General features: G+C 40.6%; 1 protein-coding gene across 2 annotated transcripts; it reads right to left on the reverse strand.

Annotated features, from left to right (window-relative positions):
- Nucleotides 1–1,578: 1,578 nt before the first annotated feature.
- LOC105091999 (placenta-specific gene 8 protein) lies at nt 1,579–25,953 on the reverse strand. Of its 2 annotated transcripts, XM_031433069.2 has the most exons (6): nt 25,819–25,891; nt 14,200–14,336; nt 10,034–10,162; nt 8,191–8,315; nt 3,483–3,597; nt 1,579–1,791 (listed from the first exon to the last, which is right to left on the reverse strand). In XM_031433069.2, the coding sequence occupies exons 3-5, from the start codon at nt 10,128–10,130 to the stop codon at nt 3,493–3,495; spliced, it is 327 nt and encodes a 108-aa protein (XP_031288929.1). In that variant the 5' UTR covers nt 10,131–10,162; nt 14,200–14,336; nt 25,819–25,891; the 3' UTR covers nt 1,579–1,791; nt 3,483–3,492. The 2 variants fall into 2 exon arrangements, with proteins under 2 accessions (XP_031288929.1, XP_010981936.1); XM_010983634.3 differs by lacking the exon at nt 14,200–14,336 and having other exon boundaries at nt 25,819–25,953.
- Nucleotides 25,954–26,274: the final 321 nt, after the last annotated feature.

The following is a 26,274-nucleotide window of genomic DNA, read 5'->3' on the forward strand; positions in this document are numbered from 1 at the left end:
GCATTTTTTCATGTGCCTATTGATCATTTGTATGTCTTCCTTGGAGAATTGCTTGGTTAGGTCTTCTGCCCGTTTTTGGATTGGGTTGTTTATTTTTTTTTATTGAGTTGTATGAGCTGCTTATGTATTCTGGAGATCAAGCCTTTGTCGGTTTCATTTGCAAAAATTTTTTCCCATTCCATAGGTTGTCTTTTTGTTTTACTTATGGTTTCCTTTGCTGTGCAGAAGCTTGTAAGTATCATTAGGTCCCATTTGTTTATTCTTACTTTTATTTCTATTGCTTGAGTAGACTGTTCTAGGAGAACATTTTTGAGATGTATGTCAGATAATGTTTTGCCTATATTTTCCTCTAGGAGGTTTATTGTATCTTGTCTTATGTTCAAGTCTTACTGACTTCTTGACCACAATACTTTCCATGTGCTGGGGGAGTAAAAAGGAAATTGGAACATATATGATCTGTCCCTGCTTTCATGATGCTTATCTGACAAAGCAGATGTTAAACAAACAAACCAAAAATAGAAATATGAAGACTGTTAGGACGATAAACGATAGAATAGTCTATAAATTTATAAGAACAATCCTTGACAGCCTAAACCCTAGGGTTATTTTTTTTTGTCTTTAACCTTTTTTTATTACATGCACAGTTCACATTAAAAAACTAAAATAATGAAAAAGGGAATGGAGTGAAACAGTCTTTCTCCCACTCTTGAATTTCATTCCCCTAGGGTTACTTTTTACAAGAAAAATAAAAATAAAAAACACTCCTGTGTACTGCCATGAACAGTGACATAGAACTCAAAGACCCGCTTTCTAGACCCAGCACTGCCATTCTGTATACATTGGTATACACTGGTGACCTTGTAAATGCCATTTAACTTTTGTGTACTGCTGATTTGAAAGTTTCTAACAGACTAAACCTTAAAAATTCTCATTATAAGGAAAAAAAAAAGCTTGTAACTGTGCAGTGATGGATGTTAACTACAATTATTGTGGTGATCGTTTTGCAATATATAAGTCTATCAAATCATTATGTTGTGCACCTGAAACTAACGCAATGTTATATGTCAGCTATATCTCAATTAGAAAAATGTCACCTTAACCAGGGAAAAAAAGAGAAAAGAAAGGTATGTGGCTGGCTTGCTGCAAAAGATGACTTTGGGGAGAAGAGAGTTGTCCAATGGAAATTTTAATTAGGTGGTTTGCTGTGTGACTGATGACAGAAATCCTCCCTTTTGTGTCTTTGGACTGGAGTTACTCTGTGGGGCTGTGACGAAGTGCTAACGGCCCTTCAGGCTCCCTAAGGGAGGAAATCGTACCTGCCTGGGGTGAGGGACCACACAGGATAATATCTGGTCTCCCAGTGGAGGGAAAATCTAAAATAATAAAAGCCTTTTACTTGAACAATATTTAAAAATTTATTCTGGATATTTTCAAACTTATGTAAAGGTGGAAAAGTAGAATAAAGAATTTCTATGTACCCATTATTCAACTTTTACATTTTGACAACCCTTGGGTTCATTTAAAAAAAAAAAAAGCATATTGTAATTTTCCATGAAGCAATATTTAAAGACACACAAATTGTTGACAAAATTAATTTTTTAATGGCAATCATCTTGGAAAACCGTATTGGAAATACATTTCTTTCAAAATAAACCAGAAATTAAAAATGTTTTGAAGCCATTTGAAACTGTATGATTAGTTGAATTAATTTCTAAGATTCGAAATGAGATTGCACTGAATCGATGCAGGATTTCATTCCAGTATTTTCTTTTACCACAAAGTGAATTTGACCTGTAGAGATAAGGAAAAAAAGAAAAGAAAAGAAAGAATAAATAAATGAATGAATGAAGACTTATCATTCCATCTTTCTTTATATTATCTTGTTCCAAATATTAAAACTTCATTTCCTGCTACCCTACTACCAAATTGCTACATATTTAAAATCTATATCAAATAATGGCCCCTGATTCACTACTATCTATTTGGAAGGGTCATGACCACTAGTTAAGATTCAGATGGGTCCCCAGGTTAGAGTCTCATTATGATTCCTTGCTTGAAAGTTGGGTTCATTTATTTACCCACAGTATTTATTAAGTGCCTACTATGTGGCAGGCACTGCTGTTAGGTGGTTGGGTAAACCAACAGAATGCTCTGTAGATTGCCAGAGCTAACTTCCCTTACCAAATGTCAATGAATCATCAAGCATGCTAAGGTAAGAGACTCCAAAAGGCAGAGACCCCAAAACAATCTTTTTCATTGACTGGATGACTAGACCCAGTAAACTGCCACCTTCCAATTCCTTCAGGTCTACTTGGGCATCCAATTCTGAGTCACACTGGTAACATAAGGCTTTAAAGAAACATCACTGCTTGGGAAGAGAAACCACCACTGATTCTCAGGAGGTAGGGTACAAGGAGGAAAAAAGAATAAGAAGGCTCACCATCTTGACTCTGCTTGAAAATGAGTAAAGCACTTCCGTCACTGAGGAAAGCAATCAGAAGACTAATACCTGGATATTAAAATGGTACTAAAATGAAATGACATGAACTAAAATGTTCATGAAGAGGACATTATTTTGTGCTGCATGTGGCAAAATAGCTAAGAGAGACACAGACTGTGCCCGCGTCAGCCAGTCATGCAGATGGATGTGCCGTCCTGATCAAGCACTCTCAAAGGCCTCTTGGGAGATGGACTTTACAGAGAAGAGCCATTTCCAGGTGAAAATGAAACTTTGATTACAAATTCCATGAGACTGACAGTAAGAGATGGAAAGACAGGACTGGTAAGCCATTGCCTTAAGAAAAACAGGAAGAACTGAGAAGATTAAATACGTGACAGGAGGACTTAGGAAATGAGGCAAATGAGTAGCTGCCCAACTTTGGTGATACCACCACCAAAAAGTCAGTACTCTTCTTCCTAAATGGGAGCTTTGGGCATTTTGGATAACTGGGTGAATTGGCCACACTTAACTTACAGAGACTAACACAGCTTTCCACCACTTTGGAGAATGAATTACTATTTTAATATTGTGGTGTTGACAAGAACCTGTAACTAGATACGTTACACAGTCACACTATGACATCTCAGTAGGTAACTGTTGGCAGCAGTGGACCTGATATCTAGGCTTCGGGAAATGAATGTTTTGTCATACACATACCTCCACCACCTTAAATCAGGGTGTAGTTAAGATAAGCGTGGAAGATGTGTGGCATGTTTATCTGGTACATCACGTGGCCACTCCACCCGTGGCAGACATCTTAACAAATCACAGAATTCCTTCTTATCCAAACAGGTTCAGCCCTCTCCACCCAGGTTCTGGAAAGTTAACTCCCAACTGACTGGTGTAGACTGGCCATTTAAAGCCATTTACCCTCCATTTGTTAAGGGATATCTCATGTGTCTGTGAGGGTACCAAGGAAATCAGAGATGTCTTTGAGAATTTGTTTTGATCCTCATAAATCAAAGAATTCTCACCAACTTACCAAGCACCTTTTATAAAGCATTTATTGCTTTTCTTTTTTCAATATCTCGCTTGAGTTGACAAAGGGCACAATGAGTGAAAAACGTCATACATAGGAAATCATCACAAATAGATCCCTGTTAAAAAAACAAATAAATGGATCAATATGTAGCCTATTAATATGGCCACACAGTTCCTTGCATTCATATAGCTTTTCTAGCCTCTTTAAAACATACATTTTCTGTCACTTGTTTATCATGAGAATTCTGTACTCTTATCCCTATTCTTCTGAGGACCAAGCGAAGCCAATTGACCTGCTAAGATTACACAACAAATTGGTGGCAGAGATTAGTCTTTCTCTCCTCAAGCCAGTGCTCTTTTCATAACATAGACCTTTTCAAATGATCTGCAGTTTACAATTCCAGGCCCAGTTCTCTAGCATCTGTTCTGGAATATTTTTAAACTTTAAATCAATTAATTAATTAATTTTTATTGAAGTGGAATGGTTCCCTTTTTTAAAAGAAAAAAATCCTTGTATGTATGTATGTTATGTATGTATGTATGCATGCATTTATATATATTGAGGTGAGATGGTTCCCTTTAAAGCCAATTGTGTAATGCATCAATTTTTCCAGTTGGTTGTGAGCATAGTGCCAGACCAGGCCTCACCTTGTAGCCCTCTAGCCATTTTCACTGACATCTCTCTGGGTGATCCGGGGGAGTCCAATCTGACAGTTGGGTTCTATGACCGTGTGTCTTGACTGACTGAAATCAGTTTGGGCTCCATTTTTGGATTACACTTATTTTTTACAATGTTGAGTTTAATACAATTTCCAATGTGCAATGCGAGCAGAAAGAAAGAGAGTGGGAAAGAGAGAGATCTATAGCAGACTTAGTTTATAAGGGTTAGGAGCTCTTAAACAGTGAGACTATGAATGATTTATTTTTCATAAACATTTTTTTCCCTTGTGACAGTGATTTTGAGTCTCATCTAACAGAGGAAGCATGTGCCAAAGAGTGGACAACTAGGTAACAGTGTAAACATTTTTCTGATGTTATGACCCTCATCTCAACAGATGGAAGAACAGATATTCTGCTTGAAAACAGTTCAGTCTCTTGGCCTTCTGTTTTTCCATGATAAATCATCCAAATCCTTTCTTCATAGTACCTTTTGTCCATTCTTTAGTTCATTATTTTTTATTCTTTTAATCTCTAAACCTTCATTAAACCAACATTGATTGCACACATAAAATATGCTACAAAGAAGAAGATACTCTCATTCAACAAAGATGTAATTACTTTTCTGTTCCAGCATGCCTATGTCTGTCTTTTACCATGGGAAGCTTTTAGAGGGGAAAAGTCCACTATTATTTGCTGAGAAACCTAGGGGAACTTTTAGAAAACACTCTCTAAAGTCTTTCATAATACAGAGGCCATAGAGAAGAAAAAACATTCTTTTTTTCAAAGTAAGAGGAAGTGAACTACAGGTTTATACCATGCTGAAGTTAATAAGGGTCATAAACACCTTGACCAGAGCATCTTCCCAGGGAACGGGTGCCAGGAACAAAGATTCTGCTGTCACGATTCTGTTTGGTAAAGGGGAATGGTGCTTTACTTTCTTGGAAGCTGTTAAAAAAGCAATCTTGTTGTGAGCACCATTTACAGAATCATTGAGCAAATAAGCCAATGAGATGTGGTACGTGGCTGAATACACACCAATGGGAAGGCAAGGTGGTCCAGTGGGAAAAACCAGACCTTGGGAGTCAGAATAAACTTGAGCCCAAATTTCAGCATTTAGATTTCTGTGATCTTCAGCTTTCTCATTCCTGGTTTTCATATCTATAAAGTGCTGATAATGGTCCCCAAAACACAGAGTTTGTAGGTAATGAATGAGCAAATATGTGTCCAGATAATGTCTCAGCACATAGGAGTGGTTGTTCATTTTCTTTCTCCTTCTCTCCTGCAGAGACTGGGGTCCTGGCAAAAGGATGCTTTCTTGCCTGTGTCCATGAAGGGAGGGGCAGAGAGGCTAGGTTGGGGCAGTGCTATAAAAGTTTGCATAGATGGAAAGGAGAAACAAAGCAGAGAGCCTGAATTATACAAATCAGCCCTAGGATTTACTAGCCATTTTCCAGGTTTGTTCTAAGGAGGAAGAACAGAGATACACAGTCTATAAATACACTTATTCAAAGTATGCCAAGGAAACTGATTATATCATAGAAACTTAGACCTAGAAGTGACCTTAGAAATCGTACTGCACAACTTCCTCATGCAGATGAGAAAACTGAAGCCGCCCAATGACTTATCGGAGAGTCTTAGAAGTTAGCTCTTTGCTGAGCTGTGCACAGAACTGTCAGCTCCAGAATCCAGCTGAGTGCCCCTTCCTCTACGCCATTATAGACCACCTTGGGAACCTCACCCACACACCCATACACATAACTCCATACACCTGAAACTTTGCATAGAGTTTGAGGAGTTTATGGTACAGTCACAAAGAACCCCTGTGCTGTGTTATGCTGCCTTGGGAGTGGCATAAATGAGAGTGGCCAGCAATGCTGAGACAGGCGGCTGAGCGAACCCACAGGAGGAAGGAAGCCTGCCTGAGAAAACAGCTGAGACAAGAACAAAAACATAGTCACTTACTGAGCACTTACTGCCTGCTAGGCCCAGGGCTAAGTCCTTTCCACATATTTCCTCATGTGACCCTTACCACACCACCATGGGAGAGGCAGCATTATTACCATTTTATCAGTGGGGGAACCAAGGCTTAGGAAGATTAATCACTTGCTCTTGGTCACAACGCAAGGGGCAGAGGCTAAGTTCCCAGGAATACAAATCCATCATATCCTTTCTTTGTTTAAAAACATTCCAGTGGCTTCCCTGCTCACTCAGAGTAAAAACTAAAGTTCTTATTATGGTCTGCAATGCCCTAGGAGGTCTAACTCTTGCTAATGCTCTGACATCATCTTCTTCTAATATCCCCCGCCCCCAACCACACACGCCCACCTGTGTGCACACACTCTATTTCCACCTTTCCGGCTGCCTGCTGGGTCTGGAACACTCCAGTAAGCTCTACGTCAGGGCCTTGGCTCTGGCTCTCTCCTCTGCCTGGACCCTCCTGAGATGAGTCATCCTCTCATCCTTTCAGATCTTTACTTAGGTCTATGTAAAATCACAGCCCTTCAGCCCTCTATTCTTCTTCCTTGCTGTATTCTCCTCTGCAGCACTTATCAGCATCCTATATACTCCACCTACTTACACTGCAGCTGTCTTCTCCCATGCGCGTGTGCACTCTACCACTGACCGCCATCATCATAATAATTGATTCAGGCAAAAATCCTCAAAGGGTGTTAGAACCAGTGGGTGAAGGGACAGGATATTTACATCTCTCTGCCGGATCCTTATCCATTATGGAGAGGAAATAGCAACTTTGTAGTGGAGAGTCCTGGCAGACACTATCTTAAACAAGGAATCCAAGTTAACATCACCCATAGTGGAGCACATGATATCATGTGCTTCCTGATGTAATGTATGGCAAACATAACATCGCTTTTGTGGAGTTTCTGCCAAAAATGTGTAACCTAAGTCTAATCATGAGGACACATTTGACAAGGCAAATTGAGGAGTAGTCTACAAAATAGCTGATCTGTGACAAAGAAAGACTGAGAAACTCTCTCCCGTCATAGAAAGAGGCATGACAAGTGAAAACAATGCGTGATTCCAGATTGACTTCCTTTTCACCTAAAGAATATTATTGGGATAATTGATAAAGTTTAAATAACACCCATAGATTAGCTAGTAGTACTATATCGATATTAAATTTCTGGTTTTGATAATTGTTTTGTGATAATGTAAGCGATTATCCTTGTTTTTAAGAAATACACATTGAAATAGAGTTAACAGCATCAAGTTTATAATTTGCTCTCAAAAGATTCAGAAAAAATTAGCATAGGTACATAGACACACAGAGGAAAGAGAGAAAATAAAGAAAATGTGGCAGATTTTTAATGTTTGGGGAATCTAGGTGAAAGGTATCCAGGAAGATTTTGTAACATTTTTGCAACTTTTCTTTAAATCTGAAATTAGGTTAAAATAAAAATCCTCCCCCCACAAAACAGATCATAAACTCCTTGAAGACAAGGATTTTGATTTTCTTTTTCACTGACGTGTCTCTGGCAACTGCAATAGTGCCCGGCCTGTTCTATGTACTCAGTAAATCCCTGTTGAATGAGTGAGTATCAGCCTAAGACCTAACAAGGTTCTAGGTGCTCAATACTCTCTTTTGAATGGATGAGCACTGGCTTGTGGGTTACCAATGAGGCGAATGTGCCAGCTCGGAGGGCATCCACTACACACCCATTGTTAACCCAAGGCCTCCTTGGCAACTGCCACCCACTTTGCAGATTTGCAGGGTCCTCGCTCTGACTCTGAGTAAAGCCAGGAGAGACTAAGGACTTTACGCTGATCTCCGCCCCTCACCTGCTCACCTCCAGCAACTTTTCCAGAGACACATCTATTGGGTCAATAAAAGATTTTATTAGGAATATATTCCAAAGTATAGATAGCCGCATGGCCCCTGTAAGTCACTTAAAGTATTTTAGATGGTAGTGGAAAAAAGACTAGAGTCAAGCCATGACGGTGAGGAGGGCAAAAACGGAGGCCCAGTCAGACTGAAGGAAGGGCCTCCGGCCGCCTGGGCTCCCACTTCACAGTGGGTACGGGTGACTCACCGGGATGCCATATCGGGTCCGGTACATGGTCCTCATGGCGACGCTTGCTCCACACAGGCAGCATTCGTTCATGTCAGAGGCGATCTGACATGAAAGGCACAGGGGGAAAAAAGCCCCACAGAGGCCTGAGCGCAGGGTGAAATTACATAGAGGAATTAGTCAAGGGCACCGTGGTTTGACTTAATCATAGCACTCTCAAAAAGATCCTCACACAGGAAATGGCCTTCATGGACACTCTGCGAAAACAATGGGGTCACTTGGCTCTTTATGTCTTGCTTCTAGACCCCATAGTCCAGGATGCGGGGAAAATTGGCTTGTCATATACCAGATCAGTTTTAATTGCAAAAGCTCTTGCCTTGAGCCTCTGAGCACGTGCAAATTATCTTTCTTCCCTGCTCGTGTTTACTTTTGGATCATGTTTGCATGGGAAGGTTGCGGCATCAGGATGTCTGAGGAACCCTTTGAAAACTGTGGGAGTGTGTTTAGGATCAGAAAGTGCTGAGTGAAGAAATACTTAGGGCCAACATGAGAAAAGCAGTAGGAAGTAGATTCTAGATGGTCATTCTGCCAAAGAGGAGAGCCTTATTATTGTTATGAAGATGGAAGCAAATAGAAATTAAGGGATACTGGCATCAAAAACTTAAAAATCATACTGAAATTTTACCTGAAGGAGTCTGTATAAGACACACACACACACGAAAGGACTTAAAATAGCAGCAAACAGGAAACTGTTCTCAAACATGCTCTGAGTACAAGTCTATTTTGAAAAGTTCAGGGGTGGAGTTTTGATATGGCAGTACCCTAGATAAGATAAGAAAGCCCCTGTTTTTTGATTGTTTTAGCAAAAGGCTATATCTCATTGGAACTGGAAACTTCCACCGTATCCAAAAAAAGAGGCTGTTTCTCAAGACAGAGGCAATCCACAGGGAGAATGTTGGCAATTCATTGGGCAGTCGCCTCACACAAGGAAATTGTCTCACACAAAAGAATGTTTTGGTGATGTGAAAGAATTCTAAGAGAGGAAAGCTAGAAACCTGAAAGCTTCCCGAAATGGGACAGCCACAAGAGCCACAAGATCATAACTGAAAGCCAGAAACACAGATAAAGCTCCGGAGGAAAAGAAAAGGCAAAGAGAAGACTGGAGAAACGTGTCAAGACCATGGGGATACTAAAGAGATGAAAAATATAAAAAGAAGTGATGTAGGGGAGGGTATAGCTCAAGTGGTAGAGTGCTCTCCTAGCATGCGTGAAGTCCTGGGTTTGATCCTCAGTACCTCCATGAAAAAAGTAAGTAAGTAAACCTAATTACTTCCCTCTGCAAAAAATTAAAAAAAAAAAAAAAAAAAAGGTGATTGATATGACCAGGGCTCCAAAACTCAAGGCCTGGTTGGTAAAATAAATGAGTGAAATAGCTTGGGGAAAACCCACAAAACAGAAAAAGCCACAGTGGTTGGTGGACGGAAATATGGCAAACTGCAGAGTGAAGGTCCCTTTGAATGGGGTCGGGTCCTACACCACAGCAGCCCACCTCCACCAGCTGAGAATGAAGACACCTCTTTCCAGATTTCCCAAATTGTCAAGAGAATTTGGAGATCTAGATTGGAACACTAGATTTTTCTTTGGAATCTGATTTTTATATGAATCTTACTATTCTAAAATTAATGCAGCAAAAGGGGTGACTAGGCATGGGACAAATGAAACACATCTGGAGGCAAAACCCGCCCCTGGGCTTCCAGGTTGTGACTCCCAAGTTCTAACTAAAACATGGAACTCAGTAAGAGGACACACAAACGATTTTTATGATGTCGGCAGGCTGGAGAGAGCAACAACCGTATGCACTTACAAACTCCCATGTCATCACAGCAGTCAAACATGCCGGTTTGCCAGTCACTAGCCGTGGCCCCTGCACCATATCTTGGCTGGGAAACAACTGGATTCATTTTTAAGGCAAAGGTCAAAAGGGCACGACAGCCTGTGAAAACAAAACCAAAAAGTCTTAAACCCCTAACTGTACCGGTTGGATACAATGTAGAGAGCCATTCAGAAGACATATTCCCCTAACTTAGCACATTATTTTCTAGACTATTGTTGATATTTGAGAATTAAAAGTGTAAAGGAAAGGAAATGAGGGTTCCTTTCTCAGGTTGTTTGGTTTCTCTGTTTTTCACTCCTTTCACTAATCTCTCTTTTCATCAGCAAAGTGTTTTTTTTTTTTTCTGTTTTCAAGACAACTATCCTGAACAATGTCTGTTTTGCATTTGAAGTGTCTCTAGTGAATAGTAAGTATAATCAACTCTTACAAAGCTATTCCACAGACATTACATCAGTTGCTCTTTAAGAGCTCTCTGTGGGATAGCTTTCTTTACTTCTCCATAAAACTGTTGTTATTAAAATAGATGCTTCTAGCTAATGTCAGCATTCATTGCTTAATTATCAGTGGTATCCTGAGAACTAAAGTTTTAATACAAGACCTAGGTTACTTTAAAAACATTAATCTCCTTTTGTGAAGGTGTCAGGTCAGGATCTGAAAAAAGAGGCTTCAAGGTCCCATTAAAAAACCTAGTTGTGGCAAAACCACTAGGAAACAGTGTCCATGAAAGGGGTGCCAATACTTTTCATATTTCATTTGGTCATCAAGTTATAGCTTGTGAGCTGCTACCCAGCCAGAAGTCTCAAGAGAGAAACTTTGATTTCATTAATGAGTAATGTTAAAACTCTCTCTTTTACTATTTCAAATCAAACTGTAACGCTGTGCTCTGTAGTCTTGGTCCCTGGTCACTTCTAACACTCCCCTTGATGGGTTGTGAGACAGACCCCACCTGCATTATCCCTCTACTCTGCTCCCTTCAATTCTCCTCCACTGTGCTCCCAGGGGAGGCCCCCATCAAAGGTTCTCCCATAATGCTCCCCAGTCCTGACTGTGAACTACGTTCATCCCTGGCACTTGGTTAAAAATACAGAAACTTGATTCTGATTCCGTAGCCGGGGCTGGACAATGCGTGTGTACAGTTTTTAAGAGGCGATCCTGATACAGCTGGTTCTGGGGACCACTGTGTTCACGTCATTTCACTCTTTCTCAGTCCTTCCTAATCAGTGTTCTTAGCTCTTCACTGTGCCCTGCTCTTCCTCCTGGTTGCTTTGTCTCCAGAGGCCCTAGGCCATTATCAGTTGATTCCCACCAACAGCCGAGTCGCCTCAAAGTGGAAGTTCATAGAACAATAAATGCCAAGGCACTTTGAACTGCTTTAGAAAGGTACCTCTAATATGTATTACCAAGAATTTGCTTTATGACACAAAGGGAAAACCGCCTGAGACTGAGAAGGCTGTATAATTATGGTCAAATCACACCTGGAATCATGTTTGAAACTGCAAGGTGTAGATAAATATTTAACTAGAATCAGAAGTTCTCTCTCTTCTTTATTTCAGAGGGTAATGATATCTTTGCTGATAATGTGGGAAAATATATGGCTACGTGGTGATGCAGACTATTAACTGAGAGGTGAAAGTAATAAAGGGCTGACCAGAAAGTCCTACAACAGCGCCAGGCACACAGCAGACACTCAATGAATATTGTTGAAAGAATGAATTAGCAGAGAAATGCTGGTTAAAAGTCTTGAGAATGGTTTGTATTGCCTTGCCTAATCAAGTGAATTCAAATTTGTGCAGGGTAAGACATAAACTTTTTAGTTTGTGTATAGAAGTGTTTTGTTTCTTGTTATAATGAAGTCTTATTAATTAAAATATTCTAAGTAGCAGTTGTTTCCCCCGGTTTGTCTATAGCCATTCCATCTTAGAAAACCACTGTCGTTTTGTTAGATAACTTTTGTGATATTACTTATTTAAATACAAGAGAAAACTTGCTTCTAATTGGTGAATTTTCCTTTTATTTTTCAAACTTTAATGTGGGTAAGAATCACTTGAGGGGGTTTTAAAAATGACACATCTCTAGAAATTTGGATTTAATTTAATAAGTCTGGATAGGGATTAAGGAATCTGTATGTTTAATAAGTACCCAAGTGCTTCTTAAGGGAGATGAATTGATTTAAAAAAAAAAAACAAACAACCAAGAATGGTAAAGGGGACCACAAGTATTATTGCCTAATCTGACTGCTTTTAAATCTAAATCATATTTGTTTGACTCCTTTCTCAGACACTGACTCCTCTGAGAACCAAACCAAAGAGGGGAGGACAAGAAGAGAAAAGCATACTTCATTCAAAATCTTTTTATTCAGCGAGCCTGGCTTTATTTTAATATTGGGTGTAGTTACAGAGCTAGAGAGGGTATAACAGAATTTTTGAATAAGTAAGAGAAGCTAAAGAAGAGAACTCATTAGGTGGTAATCTCCAGTAGTGAAATAAAAGACCTAAAACTGCAGACACTTGCATAGCTCCAGAAGGACAAGTGTAACTCGCAAAGAAAGTGGTGGTATTTAATCTCAATCAAAACAAGTCTGTACCGAGAATCTTTTTGGTCCCGTGGGAGGTGGAAAAGAAGCATCTGACCCAGGGCCCTGAGTTGAAGAAGTCCAAACATATGATTTGGGACTGAGTGTTTTGTTTTCTGTTTCCCCTTCTCCCTCCAAAGTAACAGAAGTAGAATTATCATTCGGTTTTGAAGAATTTGGGGAAGGCTGATTGGAGGGTTTGGGATTCTTGTCTGGGCATAGACAATAGACATTCTAAGCAGTGGAAATAACTTGAGGACACAGGGGAAAGAAAGAGTGTGGAATGCATGAGGAAGAGTAAAGACATCAGCTTTTTGGAGCAAGAAGCAGGGTCAGAGTGTACGGATGGCAATGCATGGCTGGTGTACCTCTAGATCTCCTTCCCACACCTGCAGCAGACATTGCTAGATGATCCCAGAACATTCTCACTTGACATATCTTAGAATCCTTCGCAAGACAGGGTACAGAATGCTACTACTGTTTGATCAGACTTGGCACATGATATGAACTCAATCTACTATCCAAGAGATAGTTACAGATAAGAATAGATTGTACAGGTAATGCGTGGTTAAACTCTGACTGTTATATATCCCTGGCCTCAAGGATGAATTACCCATTACTTTAAAAAATATATACTGGGAAAATCAGTATAGTTAAAATAAACAGAAAGCTTCTGCTGCTGGGTGTGTGTGCACTTTTAAAGAAAGAAATATGTGGGGTAGGGGATAGCTCAGTGGTAGAGTGTATGCCTAACACAAGGTCCTGGGTTCAATCCCCAGTACCTCCTTTAAAAAAAAAAAAAAAAGTACCAATGAAGTTATATTCTTAACAGAAAATTGCTCCTTTAATAAAAACAATGCTTAAGGAAAAAAAAATCAGTATAGCCAATCAAAATCGGTCTAGCCAATATATCAAAAAGGAAAACTGGGTGTGGGGGGTCGGGGGGGAAGGATATAGCTCAGTGATAGAGTGCTTAGCATGCACGAGGTCCTGCTTAGTGTACATGGGTTCAACTTTAAGAATTTGGGGAAAAAAAGAGGAAACTACACTAAAGTTGTTTCCAAGAGACCCCAAAGCTAAAAATTACTCCAGGGCAAAGACTGTATCTTAAACATTCTTCGAGGACTTCATAACTGTACAGCACTGGACACATATTTGTTGTGTTGAAGAGTTTAGAGTGAGGATAAAATTTTCTGTATTTGATGTAAAGAAAAATACCAGTGTGTAAGTTTCAAAAATAAGAAGTTCTGATGTAAATCCTGGAATGGGCGTATGCTGCCATTGCTTTACGTATAAATCACTTCTTTCTTAGTATGTATTATGTAGCTATTAATTCAATTCCTAATCTAACGCAGGGACTCATGTCACTTGCTTTTAAATCTCTAAATTCCCTTTCTTAAAGTAAAAATGTTAGAAGTATATTTTTAAAACGCACTACAATATATGTGTGTATGGATGTGTATACGTGTTTATAGATTTTGTACGTCTGTATATCATAAATAGAGCTGCACTGAGTGGCAACAGAGATCAATGGTTCTTAAATTATAACGTGCACAGGACTCACCTAAATGCCTGTTGAGAAAGCAGATCCTGACTCGGTAAGTCCAGAGGGAGACTTTTTAACACGCTCGTAGGTGGTGCCAGTGGTGCTGGTGTCTGGTGCACACCTTGACTAGGCGGGTTCTAGATCACAATTAGGAACTGTGGAGGCAAATGACCCTGGATTCAAATCTATTTTCTACCCTCTGTGTGTCCTTGGACAAGTAAATTAACTTCTCTGAGCCTCAGTTTTAACATCTTTCAAATGAATGCAATATAACTTTCTTCTTTGGGTTGTTGTATTAATGTGATGAGACTGTGTCTATTAAACACTGTGTTTCCTATGTGTCAGTGACTTGACAGATGCACCACTGTGTCTGTTTTAAACTAAATGTTGCCAAGTAGCAGGGCCTATGCCTGATTTAATGGTATGGAGAGGCACCTGGGAGCAGAGCACCCAGAGGCTAATGGCAGTGTGGTGCTAGGAGGACCCATGGGTTAGGAATCCGAAGGCTTGGATTTTAGTCACTGCTAGTATTTGGGAGGCTCAAATCAGATCATGTATGTGAAGACATTTTGAAAACTGCAAGTCACCATTTACGTGGGAGAGATGTCTAAGTGCCAGTGAAAGATGACAGACAAGCCTGGTGTGATATGCTGCCAACATGACAATGGCTTTCACTTGTAGAGAGACCTATGCTTTCCATGTTTGACCTCTAGTTAACATTGATCTCTATTTAATATTCACAGCAGGCCAGAACATTCAGGGAACTAAGGCTGATAAGACTTTTTTCACTGCAGACCAGAAAATGGAGGCAAAGAAGTTAAGTGCCATGGCCAAGGAGAAATCGTGATCGCTGGGCTACCCTCTTGAATTTCTCAATGGGAAAATGAGGCTTGTCTCAAAGACTGAGTGTTGGCCCTGCACCCTTGTCCTAGTCTCTTCAGGGAAAAGACATGGCGAGCACCCCACAGGAAATATTACCAGAACCAGAAGATGAGAAAGTGGACCAAGCAGCACAATCAAGGGGGTCAGGTCATGGACTCTGGCCCTAGACTCCAGCTCTCCCAGTGATGAGCTCCATGACCTTGGGTGAGTTACTTCACCTCTCTATGCCTCAGTTTCCTCATCTATGAAATGGGGATACTAACAATACATAGCTTACAAAGTTGTCAGAAGGATTAAGTGCGTTAATATTTGAAAAGCCCTCAGAGTGGTTCCTGGCAGAGGGTAGATACTTCTTGAATGTTAGTTAAGTAAAAAAGAGTAGTAGTTGGCTCTGTGGGGGAAACATGGTACTACCCCTCCCCTGTCCCACCTCCTTTAGGTTCCTAGGAATTGTTAGATGTGGTTAGTTCTCCAGCAAGGCTACCGAGAAAAGGGAAAGAAACAGAAAATAAGCCATGTGTCCCAAGTGACAGAGTGGCAGGGCTGGGATGTGAATTCAGTTCTAGGGAACTCCAAGCCTTTAGTCTTCTTTCCACTGAACTCTACCAATCAGGGACTATAATCTTGGCCAGCTGAAACGAGCAAGCCTGGATCAGGAAGGAAAGGTAAGCGTTCTTCTAGGATGTCCTTTCTTAGGTAAATTTTGGGACTACAGGAAGCTAGATGGTTTGTGACTAACTGCTTTCTTACACGTACATGTGTATGTATGCATATATATATTTTTCTCTTTTTTGTTTGATGGAGGTAGCGGGGATTGAAACCAGGACCTTGTGTTAGGCATACACTCTACCACTGAGCAATATCCTCCCTTTCTTATGTATGGATTTTTAATATCTTGAAACCAGTCAATAAAAACTTGCCCTGGAGTTCCACAATGCATGTTTAGAGAACTGGTTCTCTCTCAGAGATTACTTCACCTCCCAGGGGACATTTTTAGCTGTCATAATTGGGGGTGCAGACCACCTAGAGGGCAGAGGCCAAGGATGTTTCCAAACATCCTGAAAAGCACAAGGCTTTTTAATTTTTTCAGAAAAGAATTTTCAGTCACCAAATGTCCACTGTGCTGAGGGGAGAAGCTATGGTGTAGAGACCGTCGACAGCACCACGAAGCCTGAGCTCTGGGAGGGATCCTGCAGGCTGCCCAGAGCCGCTGCCCAGCAGGTGCCCACGTTGCGCCTGCAACAGGCCCGTCAAGCAGTCCTCGTAAGGGATGAAACTCAACACGTGGCGTCTGAGTTCAAAAACGTTCAAGGTGGGATTTCTGGAGTTCAGGAATCATGACCTGACCCCGGTCCCTCCACAGATTTGTTCACATCCTCTTCTGAAACGCCTCTTCTGTGTGGCAGGACCTGGCAGGTGCCCCCTCCCCTCAGACCTGCCTCTTCTCTCTCTCTCCTGCTTATTGTTCCTGTGTTAACAGCTGAACCTGTATGGTTCTCCTGCTCTTTTCTTCTTCCAGTAAACTTTTAATTGAAGGGCAACATGTATGTGGGTAAAGTAAAGTGCAGAAACTGAAGCACAGTTAGAGAATTTTCACCAAGTGCACAATTCTTGTAATCACAGCTTAATTCAAGGTGATAGCGCCCCGAAGCCCTCTTTACCCTCACTGGGAATCTAACCTTCCACCCAAAGGGGACCTCTACCCTGTCTTCTAACACCAGAGGCTCATTTTGCCTGTGTCTAAGCCTTACATCAATTGAATTATAAACATTATTTATTCCTCTGTTCCTGGCTTCTTTTGCTCAAAATTATGATTGTGAGAGTCAACCAGGTTGTGTCCAGCAGTAGTTCATTCACCCTCACTGCTGTACAGCATCCCACTATGTAGATACACCACAGTTTATTTATCTGTGCCACCCCATACTGTCTCCAGTTTGGACTCTCATCAAAAGTATGTACAGTGCTGCTATGAACATTCTTGTGCAGATCTTTAGGTGGACTATATATGTATTTCTGTTACGTCTATACTTAGGAGCGGACTGGCTGGGTCCTACAGTTAGTAGATTGTGCCAAACTGTATTCCAAAGCAGTGGGACCAATTTACACTCCCATCAGTAATGTATGAGAGTTCCAGTTGCTCCACATCCCAGCCAATACCTGGTATGGCCACTATCTTTCTTTTTACCCACAGGTTGCTAAAGAATCTCAGAAGCTGGAGCCTGGGTTTTAGATTGAGAAGAAACGAAAATTATGGTTAAATGATTAAATAGAGTTGTCACATTTAGGAAAAAAAAATACAGGATATTCAGTTAAATCTGAAGAAGTATGTCCCAAGCAATATTTGAGACATATTTATACTAAAAGATTCTTTGTTCTTTATTTGAAATTCAAATTTAACTGGGTGTCCTGTGTGTTATCTGGAGGGTTAGGGGATTGAGATTGGTATTAGATATAGCAGTGTGGGGGCAGCTATCACTGCTCCTTATGTTCACAGGAACAGGAAGTGGTGGGGCACAGGCAGAAACAATGGGCTTTCCTAAGTTGTGTGGGAAGCACCTCTGTCCAGACTGTGCCCCAAAGGATCCTAATGGCAACAATGATTTATTATTTGATTTCTATCTAAATTCCCATAAGAGCACTTCCTCTGGGAATAAACAATGGTTTATCCATGGATTAAACAATTCATGGGATAAAGGAAGAAAAACTGAAATTTCTTGAGCAGTTTACGTTACCAGTTTCCATGTTTCGCAATCTATTGCATGCTGTTGGCCTCTAGCCACATAACAATCAGGCTTCCTATTTTGAAATCTGGTACTTGGAGAAGTTAAGAAGTTAAAAGCCAGGTGAGCTAAAGGCAGAGTCAGAACTCTTCCATTCTACCAAGTAATCGGTCTTATGCAAGGCATTTCACGGACTAGCCCGGGTCCTGCGTGGCTCTGTTTCTCTCAGCCAGTCTGAACCATCCTGATGGGAGCAGACAAGACCACTGACTCTCCCTCATTTGGTCTTCACAGGGCCCTTCACTCCCTCTATTTAGACCCCTTCCTTTCTCCTCTACCCACCTCCTGCTGACTTTCAGCTTCCTACCAAATAATTCCATGGGTTATATGTAACTCATTTTCTGGAACAAGAAAGTAAAATAAAGTCACTCGAGAAGGCCCTGCTTTTTATAACTTCAAGCTTCTCCAGCACCCAACACCCCATGGCAGGCCTGTCTGTTAGTCTGAGGTCTGAGTTTACGTCTGGAGCAGGTGGACCCCTTTCCCCAGCACCTGTGTGTCTCAAGCAGAATTCTGCAGTCTCTCTGTCACACGAGCCCAGAAATGCCATCGCAAAATATGCCTCTTTAGGATAGCAGTTACTTTGAGCTGATTATTTTGAGAAACAGCAGACAGGGGAGAAGATCGGAAAACAGAGTAGAAGTTGCTCTTCAAAGGAAATATATACACATAAAGGAAATTTCTGTTTCTAAGGGTGTCTTCCTCTCCTACCAAGGAAAGAAAGATGACTCCAGATCCCAAGATACTCATCAATGGAGAAGGCACCTTCCTGCGTAGTAAACCTGACCGCTGTTTACCTGGCCACCTCCCCATAACGTCTCTCTTTCGCCTTTAGCTGAGGATGGTATTTAAGCCTGAATTCTAAACCACTTCTGAGAGTTACACGTTTCCCTGGATATCTCCCTCCTATGTGAGATAGGCGTGTTAATACACTTCTGTTTCTTTCCTATTGCTCTCTCTTTTGTTACAGGGGCCCCAGCCAGGGACACAGAGGACTAGAGGGGAAATTATTTTTCCTTCTCTACGATGTCATTTCTGAAATTATAGCCAAAACACTGAAAACTCTCAGTTATTAGGAAGTTAAAAAATGACTCCGCATAATTGAAGGTATGGCGGTTCCCTAACTTAAGCTAAAGAATTGCTGCTAACAAAAGGCCGCTGATCACTACCTGGGAGGTGAGAAGAGGGCTACTTGCCCAACCTAGGGAAGTCCCCATGTTAGGCCCATAGCTGAGGAAATGGTCCCTTGTTTTTGACAGACTGGGCATGAAGAAAGATTAGTCATTTACCAGCATCTGGCTTCCACCCCACTGAAGCCTTGTCTCCCACTATTGTCTCCCATGCATTCAGATCCTGCCCTTCCCAGGGAACCTCCTTTCTTGATCTTGTCCACACTCCCCAGCAGGCGTGGCTCTTACTCCTGGGTCTGAGTCTGCATCTGGAGCCAGTTATCTGGATCTCGTACAGAATTTGGCATTGTCTGCACCCCAACAGGATTCTGCCTAATGTATCCCCAATTATGTCATTTCTGAAATTTTAGCCTAAACAATGAAAGCTCTCAGTTCGAAAGAAATTAAAAAATGGTTATACCTAATTGCAGGCATGGCATTTTCTAATTGAAGCAAAATAATTTTTATTAAAAAAAGTCCCTCCAAAACACTTTCCCTCATGTTCAAATGGTGCTCGTGTCTGATAATGCTTCGATTAGGAGTCCTCTTAGGATTATTATTATTTTTTTTTTTTTGGAGGGGAGAGGTAATTAGGATTAATTAACTAATTGATTGATTAACGGAGGTACTGGGGATTGAACCCAGGACCTCGTGCATGCTGAGCATGAACTCTACTACTGAGCTACCTCCTCCCCCACTTAATTGTATTTTTGATGGTTCAAGACTGGAAACTCTTCTGACACCAGGAGTCACCATCTTTTCATTGAGAAAGTAAAGGGAACTTGACTCACTAAAACATTTAATTTGGGGTGAGGCTGGGGGATAAGGAGCACGTGATAAATTGGGTCCTTCCACGACCCCACTGGTATTTCTACTATCACTAATCTGTCTAGTGACCGAATTCATTAAGCTTCTTCTTTACTTTTATCTCATAATTTGTTCTGTCAGGCATCCACAGTTCTGGGGAAAGACTGCCTTTTCACACCCAAACCCTGTAAGCCTGCCCTCGGGAGCTCTTCACAACCTGACCCTCTCAGTCTTCCTAGTCTTTTCGTGACCATCTCCTTCCCATATTCAGTCGGGCCAGATTCCTCACCAGGCTGCAGGCTTTCCTTCTATACTGTTCCTGCTGTGAGTTCTTGACTCTGCTTTCCCCATATACATGTCAACATCTCATCCCAAATGCCACCTCTTCCAGGAAGCCACTCCTAATTTTCCAAGTTGGGTTTGCCTCTTGTCGTCTTTTGAAGTTGCTCACCTCTTTGATGGTGTGGTGGAGAGCCTACTGGACTTGGGAGTAGGGCAGTGGGCTCTAACCACAACCCTGGTACTTGGCAACCTCTGTGCCTTTTCTTGAAATAACGATGATAATAATCTTCACTTCCTTTTTTCCAGGGTCATTAAGAAAGCTATAGGAAGCTATACTAACTTCATACATGAGATATGCCCAATTATGTGCATTCGGAGCACTTAGGTTCTCCTTTTGGTTTTTGTTTGCTTCTTTGTTTGCAGGCTTTTCTGAGGGCAGTCACTGGGCTTCAGCGATCTTTGTGCCCCCCAAAGACAGTGGCCTCCACATAGCCTAGAAAATACCAAGTGTTTGATGGAGTTCAGAACAAACTACCCCCAAATATGGCACTTTGGCATACTGAATAGCTCAAGCTGAAGGAGCTTGAGAAAATGGCAGAAGCAAGAAGGCCCCTTCCTTTCCCGTCTTCCCTGAAAGTAAGAGATGAATGTCTCATGTGAAAGGTACCCTCCCTGCATCAGGAGAAAGGGAGACATTCTTATCATCAGAGATGGAATTTAGGGCCAGAATAAACAAATCTTGTTACTTCCTCACCATTTAGTGCCCCTAGAGCCAAGCCCTTTGTCTTGTCAATTCTTCACAAATTAATTGTTTCTTTATCTAAAAAGTATAAAAGCTTCCTGCTCTTGTGAATTCTTTGGGTCTTTATTCTTTTATGAAAATTTCCATGTACATGTAAAAATTAAAATAAAATTTCCATGCTTTTCTCTTGTCAATTTGTCTTTACCAGTTTAATTTTCAGACCCAGCCAGGGATCCTACATGCTCAATATTTTTATTTATTCATTTATACCAGTGAGTTTTGATCAGGGGTGATTTTGCCCCCCCACCCCGGGACATCTGGCAATGTCTGGTGACACTCCGATTGTCATGACTTGGAGTGAGGGGAACAGCTGCTATTGTCATCTAGCATCTGGACGCCGGGATGCCTCCCCTCCCTCTGCTTTCCCCTTCCCACCCCACCATTTCCACCAACAAGGAATTATTTGACTCACTAGTGTCAAGGCTGAGAAATTCTGATTTATACTCTCATTTTGTTTTTAAGAAGGCTTCAGCAGTTTACAAATTTACATACATAATAAAATACAAAAATGAAGAAATCAGGCTCAGGGAAAATAAAAGCCTGAAGCAAATTTACTGCTTGCTTTAAGGTTCCTATACAGTGCTTGACATGAACTGCAAAGTAGACTCTGAGCTTCCTACCAGGCAAAGCAAAGAGGAAACACAAACATTCAGGAGATTAACCATGCCCATAAAATAAAAACAGGTTGAGATGTAGAGAAATTTCTCAACAAGTGCTTCAAAAAAAAAAATGATAGACGATGTAGAGTGGCCAAGCCTTTATCAGTATCTCTGTGATAAACACAACAGTGACTTTCCCGAACCTATTCCCTAATATAGGGTTAAAGCACAGTACTGGGGTGGAACCACTGAAAGGGATCACTGAGAAGCTAAAATGATCCCATCTAAGTATTTACCTCCCTGATAATCTGGGATGATTCAAGATTAAAAATCAGACTTTTTAGATTGTTCAGTGAAACACATGGATGCATGTTCTTTAACAACCCTCCATGAATTGTATTTTCACCAGCTGGGGTTTAATAGGGGTTGGGCAGCTGTGGGGCTGAATCAGAAGACCTTGGCAAGGACCTGAGCTCATATTTCTACCTGGGGCTGCTTATCATATGTAGGAATAGGTATGCAGAAGGAAAGGCATATAAGGCAATGCATTGTTATAAAAATTAAAGGATACAACCAGGACACAGGCCTGAATGGAAGGCCACCCTGGTGTAGCATGGAGGTGAGTTGATGGCCGTCCTGATTCAAGATGGAGGTACGGCAAAGGCGTACCTGCGGCAAAGTCTGTGTTTTTCTCAGAAACCCATTCTGGGACTGCTTTAGTGAGTGGCCAGTGGGGAAGTTTAGAAAGGAGAATCAGCGAGCACAGGCTACAACTGATATTTAAACGATCCATTTAAAACAAACCATGGTGTTTTGTTAAGCAGCCCACCTTGTGCGTGCACTAATAAATCACATGTGCCTATATGACTGATCGAAGTCCCAACGTTTTACACCAGAGAACTTGGAAAACTTTTATGTCAGATGTTACCAAAACCCACCCAATAAAAGAAAGTGACAATAAAAGAAAGCAGTAAAACACGCATGCAATCTAATTTTAAGTAATGTAACTTCCTGGTCAATGCTATAGAGGTTAAAAAAAATTGCAATATGGAATCTTAATATGTAATGAGTTGACTTTTTAAAAATACCAACCACTTGACTCTATTTTGATTCTGACTCATTGGTCGGGGTAAATAAAGGGGGTTAGTGGCCTTGGAATTGAGATTTTTAATGCTTCCCAGGTGATTTCATGGTGCAGGGAAGGTTGAGAATCACTGTATTAAAGGAAGTCTATCCAAAATGATGACTTGAGTATTGAAGTAGTGGAGTTTAAGTCTCTTACACAAAAATAAAACACACATTTCCCTTCTAACTTCATATTTCCCCTACCACTTAGTTTTTACCCCTAACATGTGTAATTTAAAAAATTTAGCTCAAATAACATGATCAAAGAAGACCAGTCTAAAAATCACACACACACACACACACACACAATCAAAAGAAAAAAATCTCTATTAAATCTGCCATACAAAGCTAACCACCATTGACATTTGTGATGTATGTCCTTCCATTTAATGAAAAAAAATTTGTGTGCAGGACCATGTTTTAATAAGAATACTCCCAAATGTGGCAATAAAACAATTCCTCCTACAGTGAAGAGAAGGGTGCTTCCCTTTCTGATGTACCTGGGGAGCAAGTATTCATCTCCCTTAGAAGTGAGATCCAATCATTGTGCTCTGGCTCAGAATTATTATCTAATTAGTTAAGACTTCTACCATGACTCTTGAATTGGTATAAAGGAGCATAAAATGTCTTTCTAAGAAACAATTTAATCTGAGTTCTTCCAGCTCATCCCATAATTTACTTCTGTCTGCAGAATCATAGGTTGAAAAACTACTGGTTGAGTGAATGAACTTTTGAGTTACCTTTGCAGTCTCAACTCATATGCAGATATCATGAAAGCCCTCAACTAAAATCAGACTCCTCTCTTAGGCAATTATTTATTTCCCCAGACTCATGTCTTGCCTTTGTTCTATTTGTTTCTCCCTTCACATCTTTCTTGGAATTCTATCTCCAATAGGAGCTCAACAGTGGGGAATCCCAAGAGGGGAAGAGGGCATCACCAGATCCTGGACTTGCAGAGGGCTTGGCTTCACCCATGTTTGGCATGTCTGATATCTGGTCATTGTAGTATAGCAATCCTGTAAATGTCTCAGATTTAATGTCTTAGCTAAAAGAACCAGAAGACCTATGAAGCACAGAACTGTATTTTAAATCTTGCTGTGACTCACATTTGAAATGGAATTATCTGTCTTTTGAATCATGTGGGTTGAAGATCACTTACCTGGTAAGTCAAGGCAGCTAACAGATGTATCTACTTTGGCACAAACATTGTGAAGGGACTTGGTTGACTTAAAAGAAAAGACTTTTTGGCAAACAGTCAACTTTGTTAAATGATTTTAGATTTTGTTTTAATGGCAAGGGGTTGGGGGAAGAGCCCCCTACCGCCACCCAACACCAACAACTTGCACTGGTGATGGAAGTAAAGAGGGTTAAGCCAGTGCTGCTTCTTAGCTATAAAATCGAATCTGAGTGGTGTCTGTAATCTATAACTTGGGCAAGTCCCATCCAATACTTTTTAAGAAGATTACAAAACCATTTGTGAATGCTCTAGTCAATATAAATGGATCTCAAAACTTTGGTGAAAACACAGTTACCTGGTGGCCATGAAGCACTTAAATATTGACAAGTTTAATTCAGGAGAAAGGCAGCAGCCTAGACAAACACTTGATATATAATGTATAATATGCATTATATATTGTATAAACATTATATAATATGTTTTCTCCCAAGAGTTTCCAGGTGTACTCTTCCAGAACACGATCTGTGCACTAAGAGGGGCAGCCATTAAATTCACGCGCATTTGTCTCCACTTTCCCTCCCTCCCTCCATAAAACCCAACTGAGTTTCAAAGTGGTGTCAGGTGCTAATTTCTCAATAAAACTATTGGCTGACCATGGATGCCCGCTCAGTCCTCCCAGTTTCCTCTGCATTTTGCTAAGGTGTTCAAGTGCTATTAGGGTTATTCTTAGAGTCGATTACCTGCCAAGAGGTAAAACTAAGCGTAACCTCAGGGCACCAATAAACTTAGAACAACAAAGTGAAATAAAAGAGGGAAAGCTTGGGGAAGATATTTAGCCCTCTTCTTCAAATAAAAGTAACTTTTGAGGGAAATAACCACAATTATATTGGACTTCCTTACATAGGGAGGGGTGTGGATGGGCAGCATACCACATATTTGTTGAAGTGTCTGAGACCTCTCAAGATGCCTGTCTGGTCCTGGTTGTATCTTAAGACCAGCTGTTTTCAGGTCTCTTGTCTCTACTGGAGTCTGAGCTCCACAGGTGCTGGCCATTCACCTTTTTATTCTAAAACAGTGCCTGGAGCACAGTAGATGCTCAATGAGTGTTTTTAAAAAAATGAATGAGTGAACAAATGTATGAATATAGAAACTGCAGGTCTCCTATGCACAATTTCAAAATCTCTAGGTTAGATATCTATCTACATAACAGAAACGCCACCTCCTGAAACCCTCTGCCTTTTATCAACCATCTTTAAGAAATATATTTGCCTTTAGGGATCTGGAAGTAAGATGGAGGAAAAAAGCTTCTTTTTTTCTCATTTCTTTAAATCATGCAAGTGAGAAGCTTTTTTTCCCCCCTCAACAGTGAAAATACAGAGACCTGCCTTGGTAATAGTGACAATAATAGCAAGGATACAAATCAGGAAAGGTAACGAGAGGCCAGATTGTGATGATCTCAAAAAATTGTTTTTGTTATATAGAAACAGAGACATTTAGAATGAACTTCAGACAATAAAATAATAATACACATCAAAATGACTGAAGCAGACATTGTGTCCCCACCACTGGCAAAAGTAATTCAACACCAAATTGCAGGTGGTTTGAAACCAATTACAAAATAAGACAGATTCTAGAAGGAATTTAGACTATTCTGTTTATACACAACAGTCTTAATGATGATACAATTATTTCTTCTTTCATGATTAAGAACGTTTTTCCTCTTACAACTAGCGCATTTTAAAGAAAGTCATGATATACACAGGCTCTTAAGAATCACCACTGTCAGATTTAATTTAAAAGACAATTACATGTTGCAGACACGCGGGTTTTAATAAAAATTCACCTGGGCAAATGATTCATACCTACTATTCAATTCTGCCTTTCCCTGATACATGGTAAAATTTTACTGGCTCTGTAATTTATAATTTTTAAAATAATTTTTCTTCTTTTGAAAGAAGATGAAAGAGAAAGACAAGAGGTTTGCTACATGGAAATTACTGCAAAAGTAACTTACCACACTCAGGTTATCTACAGAGGACAGCAGCCCAGATCAACCAGGAGAAGCCTCTGAAACAGGACTGTTTTGTTGCTGTAGCCAGGGTTGTAATTAGCGGGGTGGGGTTAGGGGTGTGGAAACTTAGGAGGCAGATCTGGGAAAGAGGAACTGTGCCAAGGTTGTCTCTACTGCTTGGGGATCCATGCTTTCCTTTTAAGAAAGTGAGCACCTCATTGTATCTCATTCCATTTATTTTATGTGACATTTGCCTGACAACGCTGCTCCCTTAGACAGCAAGACTGATTTATGATTGGGCAACAAAATATTTTATGAAAGCGCAAAGCTTGCTTATTTATTTAGGATTTCTATAATTCATTTACTTCCTAAGGCATTTAAGGATATTGAAACACGTTTAAAAGTAAGAACTGGGCAACTGGTCTTAGGTCTCAAAAAGGCGAACGATATATTCATCCT

The sequence above is a fragment of the Camelus dromedarius genome, chromosome 1, assembly GCF_036321535.1.
Source record: "Camelus dromedarius isolate mCamDro1 chromosome 1, mCamDro1.pat, whole genome shotgun sequence".
Classification (NCBI taxonomy): Eukaryota; Metazoa; Chordata; class Mammalia; order Artiodactyla; family Camelidae; genus Camelus; species Camelus dromedarius.

Excerpts from the sequence above, each read along its gene's own strand:
- LOC105091999 (XM_010983634.3), bottom strand. The coding sequence starts at position 10,130 with ATGAATCCAGTTGTTTCCCAGCCAAGATATGGTGCAGGGGCCACGGCT. Across the intron at positions 8,316-10,033 it reads CTGTGATGACATGGGAGTTT|GCCTCTGTGGGGCTTTTTTC; the intron begins GTAAGTGCATAC and ends CCCTGCGCTCAG. Across the intron at positions 3,598-8,190 it reads GGACCCGATATGGCATCCCG|GGATCTATTTGTGATGATTT; the intron begins GTGAGTCACCCG and ends TTTTTTTAACAG.